Source organism: Engystomops pustulosus, chromosome 2 (genome assembly GCF_040894005.1).
Source record: "Engystomops pustulosus chromosome 2, aEngPut4.maternal, whole genome shotgun sequence".
Classification (NCBI taxonomy): Eukaryota; Metazoa; Chordata; class Amphibia; order Anura; family Leptodactylidae; genus Engystomops; species Engystomops pustulosus.
In genome coordinates this window covers 176095487-176102809 of record NC_092412.1, presented here as the reverse complement: position 1 = coordinate 176102809, position 7323 = coordinate 176095487, and the positions used below count along the sequence as shown (strand labels likewise).

Here is a 7323-nt window from a genome sequence, read left to right as displayed (position 1 = left end):
TGGTTACCGTATAGAATTTATGTCTTCTCCTCCTCATCGTTTTTTTCTGTCCAGGCAATCCTCAGGAAGTCTGACACATCATCTTTGGGAGCAAGTGTCTACCCTGCAGAAACTGGAGGTGGTTTGTCCAGTCCCCCCAGAAGAAAAAGGTACGGGTCATTACTCCCCCCTTTTCCTAATAAAGAAGCCAAATGGGTCTTACAGGTTAATTATAAATTTAAAATTCCTGAACAAATGGGTGACATATACCAAGTTCAAAAAAAATCTCTATAAAGTCTATAAAATCTACTACTCCCTTAATAAACCGCAATGCATTTTTGTGTACTCTGGATCTCAAAGATGCATACTATCATATTCCCATTCATGCGGATTCCCAAAAGTTTTTGCGTTTTGCAGCGGTTTCTCCTTCGGGGGAAGAATCTCATTTTCAATTTACAGCCTTACCATTTGGTCTTTCTTCAGCTCCCCGAGTCTTTACCAAAGTCATGGCGGAAGTGGTCAAATACTTAAGGACCGAAGAAGTCCTAGTGGTCCCATACCTGGACGATTTCTTACTTGTGGGAGACTCGGTAAGCCATCTAGAAAAACAAAAGAAGGTGACAATAGAAGTTCTTCGGGAATTGGGCTGGATTATAAATTTGGAAAAATCCGATCTGACTCCCAATCCTATAAAAGAATTTTTGGGAGTATCCTTAAATTCATTAACCCAGACTTCTTATCTTCCACAGGAGAAAGTAGACAGATTACTTCTGAAAATCAAGGACTTCCAGAAGAGGAAATACATCTCGATACGAGCAGCGATGAGTCTTCTGGGGTCCATGACCTCCTGCATTCAATGTGTAGCCTGGTGTCAGAACCATACAAGACCTCTCCAGTCCTGGATCCTGTCAAAATGGGACAAAGACTACCATCACCTGAATTTACGATTGGAGATTCCTTCAGCAGTAAAAAAATCCTTAAACTGGTGGAAGGATCTCGATCACCTTCAAAAAGGTGTGAACTGGGTTCTCTGGCCAATAACCCAGATCCAGACAGATGCCAGCACCTCAGGTTGGGGAGCTCTTCTTCCAGGGAAGTACGTTCAGGGCCTCTGGTCCCATTCAATGACTCGTGCATCCTCAAATGAAAGGGAACTGAAAGCCATCCTAAAAACCCTGGAAGCTTGTACCAAGGATCTAAAAGGGAAGCACCTAAAGATCTTCTCCGACAATACAACTGCGGTTGCATATTTAAAGAGACAGGGCAGAACAAGGTCAAAAAAACTTCAGACCATCTCCCAGGAAATATTTTCTTGAGCAGAAGAGAATGCTCTTTCAATTTCAGCAGTCCATCTGAAAGGCTCAGAGAACGAGGTAGCAGACTACCTCAGCAGGACACCTATTCTCCCTCGCGAATGGAGCCTGAAATCCGAAGTCTTCCAGGAGATTGTCCTCAGATGGGGATACCCTGCCATCGATCTCTTTGCATCCAGGACAAATTCAAAAGTCAAGAAATTCTATTCCCTAAATCCAAAGGAAGTTCCTTGGGGTCTGGATGCCTTCTCCCAGCCTTGGGATCAGGATCTCGTCTACGCATTCCCTCCAGTTCCTCTGATCAACAGAGTTCTCCAGAAATTAGTATCCAGTCCGGGCCAAGCTGATTCTAGTTGGTTTCCACTTCTACAAAGCTGGCTCTAGACCTTCCTTTCATCCTTCCCAAGATTCCAGACCTCTTGCACCAGGGACGAGTCTTACACCAGAACCCAGGGTTCCTGAATCTATCAGCCTGGATAGTGAAAGCGCCTTCCTGAACACAAAATGACTCCTTTAAGGTAATAAAGACTTTGAGGAATAGTAGGAAGCCTGTGACCCATGCGATCTATCTTAAGATATGGAAAAAATTTTGTGCCTAGTCTAAAGATCAACCTAACCAAGATTCTCCCAATATTTGCCAGGTTCTTGATTTCCTGCAGGAGGGTTTCGACAAAGCATTACGGCCTAGTACCCTGAAAGTCCAGGTGTCAGCTTTAAGCGCGTATTTTGATACAGCGCTTGCGGAACACAGGTGGGTAAAGAGATTCTTTCAGGCCTGTACCCGCTTAAGACCTACTGTAAATGAATCTTCCCCTCAGTGGGACCTTTCCTTGGTCTTAGATGCGTTAACCTCAGACTCCTTTGAACCCAATGAGTCAAATAATTTACGTTTTTTAACGCTTATAACAGCGTTCTTAGTTGCCATCACATCCGCTAGAAGGATAGGGGAGCTCCAGGCCTTGTCGATTTGTGAACCTTACCTGTCAGTTTCTGAGGATAGAATTACTCTCAGACTTGATAGAAATTTTCTTCCTAAAGTTGTTTCTAACTTTCACAGGAGTCAGGAGATTGTACTGCCATCTTTCTGTCGTCAGCCTAAGAATGCTACGGTGGAGAAATGGCATCTCCTAGACGTAAGGCGCTCAGGTCTCAAGTCCCTGGAGGAAGGACTCAAACCTTTCAGGGAAAAATAAGGGAAGAAAGGCCTCTAAGTCAACTATTGGCCGGTGGATCACAAATACGATCAGGGAATGCTACAGTCTTAAAGGTGTTCCTGTTCCTATGAAGTTAAGGGCTCACTCTACCCGAGCAGTCTCCACATCGTGGGCAGAGAGAGGGGGAGCCTCCATTGATGAAATTTGCAGAGCAGCCACTTGGAGTTCAAATTCCACCTTTGTTAACCATTACTGACTGAATATAGCCATGGCCTTCGGCCGTAAAGTCCTACAAGCCGTGGTCCCTCCCTAACTGGGGATAATTTGGTATGTCTCCAGGGGGCCGTCATGGGGGACGAAATGGAAAAAAGGAATTAGTCCTCACTGGTAATTCGATTTCCACTATGACGGCCCTATTATTTCCCTCCCTTGTTATTTTTGTTGGTTTCTTGTAAATACTGTATGTGAATATAACATGCAAAATAAAATTGAGTTGAAGCCTATACCGGTGTAGTGATTTGGTATACACTGGTGGGAGGTTGGAGGAGGGCCTTTTAATACTCTCAATTTCCTGTCCCTACAGAGGAAGGGGAAGCAACCTCCAGGGGGCCGTCATGGTGGACTTATGGAAATCGAATTACCGGTGAGGACTAATTCCTTTTTTCCATGGTCCCCCATGACGGCCCCAACTGGAGGATGGCCCTTGACCTCAGTAGGGACAGGAAGCAGAGAGGTTAAATGCCCCTCCCCCGCATCCACACTCCAGTGGCTTCCTGTCCCTACACAGGGCAGGGAGTAGAGAGAAGTTTCTCTCCTCGCTTCCCATTAGTTGGGACAGTGATGGGGGACACCATGGGGCGGGACCGATCCCTTACCCAGCAGAGTTCCGGGCCTCGATCGGGTTGCGGCCCTTTCCTCTGCCCATCGGGAACTGCGTCCTCTCTGGCTCTGCCCGCAGCTCCTGGAGCCTAGGACACCCGGAACGCACGATCCTCGCGCTCCCGCGCACTTCCGGTCGGCACCTGCGTCGACTTCCGGTGGAGTGACGAAACCGGAAGTGACGTCAAAGCCTCGCGACCCGGAAGCAGGATTGCGGGGCGGTAGGTTTAAATTGCTCCAGCGTGGTAATCGTGTTGATCTGAGGTCTAATCTTCACACCGGAGCACACCTCTACCTGCTGCTTGCGACCTAAAGGTTCCTTTTGGCGCTTATTCAGGTCAGGTTTTTACCTCGCATCTCTCTGAGCTATATACTCCTGTATATTATGTTTGTACATACTATGTTTGTTATACTATGTATACTACATTCTGACATGCCACATGTACCTTATAGACCCTGGTGGATCTCTCCTGGCTTACCCGTACCAGGTAAAATCCTACCCTTTAACCATTACAGTGCTGATCTCCAGGCCTTCAATTGTTATTATTACATTCTAGGCTGGCTGGTTACTGTAGTTCCTCTAGGAGCATGGAACCCTGCAATTTGGAGGCCTCAGGTTTGGACCTCATATCCCCACCTCCTGTGAGTAGGGGTTAAAGGGATAGGGTGGTGGGTCACCCGCACGTCCCATTTATAGCACTTCCTTATCTGGGCTCTCCTTTCCTTGATAGGATCCCAAGGAAAAGGAAAAAGTCCGTGCTAAGGAGCAATCCTCCTCTGAGAGGAAGAAAACGGCCCATAAAAAATGCAACATGTGTTTTGAAAAACTACAGAGTGCATATAAAAAACCTGTGTGCAAAAAATGCCTGGATAATTTGATTCGTGAGGAAAAGACCTCATTCATGGATGAGATGCGCAGCTTTATCCAGGAGGAAGTTTGATCATCTGTGTCATCATGCTTGGCTGCCTTTGCCCCCCAGGAACCTCCTCAAAAGCGACAGAGAATAGTGGACTCATCCTCTGATCCCGCTTCAGACTCTGAAGGAGCTACGGTCAAGGATTCTTTGGAGTTTGATACGTCCCCCTCCACCTCCAAATAGGATGGAGTCAAGATACCTGCTGGCCTCTGAAGACCTAGAGCCCCTCTTAAAGGCTGTAAGAGATACCTTAAAAATAGAGGAGGTAGAAGAGACGCAGTCCATTCAGGATGAACTCTTCGGTCTGCTCAAAGTCAAGAAGAGGCGTGTGTTCCCAGTCAACAATACTCTTAGAGATCTGATTCTGGAAGAATGGAGGGATCCGGAAAACAAAATTTCTCTTTCTAAAGAATTTAGGAACCGCCTTTCATTTGATGAAGAGGAAGCCAGGCTATGGAACTCAGCTCCTAAGATGGACATCCAGGTCACCAAGATGACCAAGAAGACCGACTTGCCTTTTGAGGATTCTACCCAGTTGAAGGACCCCCTGGATAGAAAGGCAGATAGCTTGCTGATAAAGAGCTGGGAGTGTTCCATGCTGAACCTTCAGTCCAACATCGCTACAACATCCGTAGCTCGCACCCTGTTCCACTGGGTAGTGGAGTTGGAAAAGCACATAAGGGATGGAACCCCAAGGGAGCTGTTACTCAATACCTTTCCGACCCTGAAAGCAGCCACAGCTTTCATTGCGGATGCCTCGGCGGAAGGAGTGAGGATTACTGCTAAAGAAGGAGCTCTATCCAACTCAGTAAGAAGATCCCTCTGATTGTGTCAGTGGAGTGGAGACTTCGAAGTCTAAACTGTGCGGCATCCCGTTCGAGGGGGAGTACGTGTTTGGGCCTGAATTGGACACTATCCTGGAGAGGGCGGCGGATAAGAAAAAGGGCTTCCCAGAATCCAGGACCAATCTTGAAGAAACCTTCCTTTCGTGACCCCAAAGACAGGAGACAGTCTTTTAGGGGTAAGGGTAAGCAAGGAAGATGGAGCTACCCCAAAGGTGGAAGAGGCAGGGGGTTTCTCCTCAGTGCCAGCAATTCCGCCCCAAGTTTCAGGAAGCAATGACGCCAATGACTGTTGAATTTTCATCAGCAATGGAGCCGGATAACGTCAAACCCCTGGATCATATCTATTCTCCAGGATGGCTACAAAATAGAATTGACCGCTCTTCCTCCCACAAATTACGTCCTAACCAGACAACCCTCTCGGGAGCTGTGGCTCCAACTCTGGACAGAAGTACAGAAGTTGATAGAGCTGGATGTGATTATCCCCGTACCTCCGGAACATCAAAGAAGAGGACATTACTCTCCACTATTCCTCATAAAGAAACCAAACGGGAAGTCCAGGATGATCTGCAACCTGAAAGGGTTAAACACGTTCGTCCTCTACAGAAAGTTCAAGATGGAGACCGTCTCTTCCGCTTCAGCTCTAATCCAACGCCAGGCGTTCATGTGTACAATAGACCTGAAGGACGCCTACTACCACGTCCCAATATACCCCAACTCGCAGTTTCTCAGGTTCGCAGTCCTGTCACCAGAAGGCGAGGAAGTTCACTTTCAGTACAAAGCCCTTCCCTTCGGAATATCCTCTGCACGAGAACTTTTTCGAAGATTATGGTCAAGGTAGTTGCGTTCCTGAGAAAAGAAGGAATATCCATCATTCCGTACCTGGACGACCTTCTGGTAGTAAGTGCCTCAAGTCAAGAGCTGATTCTTCACAGGGATATCACCATAAAGACTCTTCAACAGCTAGGCTGGATTATCAACATAAAAAAATCCAACCTAGACCCGAGCATGAACGTGGTATTCCTGGGAGTACTAATAGACTCCACACAACAAATGTCTTTTCTCCCACCAGGAAAGAGAGAAAATCTGATTCTCCAAGTAAAGACATTCCAGAAGAAGAAGTGCTGCTCCATAAGAGATGCAATGAGGATCCTCGGACTCATGACTGCATGCATCCAGTGCGTGCAATGGAGTCAAAGTCACACAAGGACACTACAAAACTGGGTGCTGTCCTCCTGGGACAAAGATCCTTGTCACCTAAGCCAAAAAGTGGAGATTCCCCTCTCAATCTCACGGTCCATGGACTGGTGGACAGATCCGACAAGTCTGGGAAAAGGAGTACCCTGGCATCCTTGGCCAGTTACAACTATACAGACGGACGCAAGTCAGTCGGGATGGGGAGCGATTGTCGCAGGTCATCCTGTTCAGGGTCTGTGGCCAGATTTAGTGAGATCCGTTCCTCAAATTATCGGGAGTTAAGAGCTGTACTGGAAACCTTGAGGTCCAGCACACAAATGCTGAGGGGAAAGCACGTCAGGATTTTCTCGGACAACATCACTACAGTGGCATACTTACGTCACCAAGGAGGAACCAAAAATTCGGGTCTCCTGGCACTCTCAAACAAAATCTTTGCCTGGGCAGAAGACAATCTTCAATCCCTCTCCTTCATTCACCTCAAGGGGGAAGAAAATCAGGCAGCAGACGTCCTCAGTCGGAGGAAGATCGATCAGAACGAGTGGTGTGTGCACGAGGACGTCTTCCTTCAGTTAACAAGGAGGTGGGGACAACCGTCAATAGACCTGTTTGCCTCCAGCAAGAACGCGAAGCTCCCGCGTTTCTTCTCTCTGGAACAATATAGGGGGACAGGGTCAGTGGAGTCCGAAAGTGTACTATACTCAAACAAAAAAAGAATTGCTTGCAGTGTTAAAAGTGCTTCAGGCATCCCTTCTTCTCCTGTCAGGTCACGGAGTGTCGGTTACGTCAGACAACACTACAGCAGTGGCTTACATTAACAAACAGGGAGGCACAAGGGGTCCAGTGCTAATGCACTTAGCCTTCCAGATGTTTTCACTGGCACAACAGAAGGGATTTCGCTCCCACAAGGGAAAACAGGAAGGTAGAACGATTTTTTTTCTCTAAACAGGGCAGATTATCAGTTAGCAATATATGCATTCTCCCAGTCTTGGAGTCACCACCTCATTCCCTCCTATGATACTCTTACCCAGAACCATAAGGAAAA

General features: G+C 47.2%; 1 protein-coding gene across 1 annotated transcript; it reads left to right on the top strand.

Moving 5' to 3' along the window:
• Positions 1–468: 468 nt before the first annotated feature.
• LOC140116654 (uncharacterized) lies at positions 469–1395 on the top strand. The gene is made up of 2 exons (XM_072133116.1): positions 469–569; positions 729–1395. Exons 1-2 carry the CDS (start codon positions 486–488, stop codon positions 1293–1295), a joined length of 651 nt encoding a protein of 216 aa, XP_071989217.1. The 5' UTR covers positions 469–485; the 3' UTR covers positions 1296–1395.
• Positions 1396–7323: the final 5928 nt, after the last annotated feature.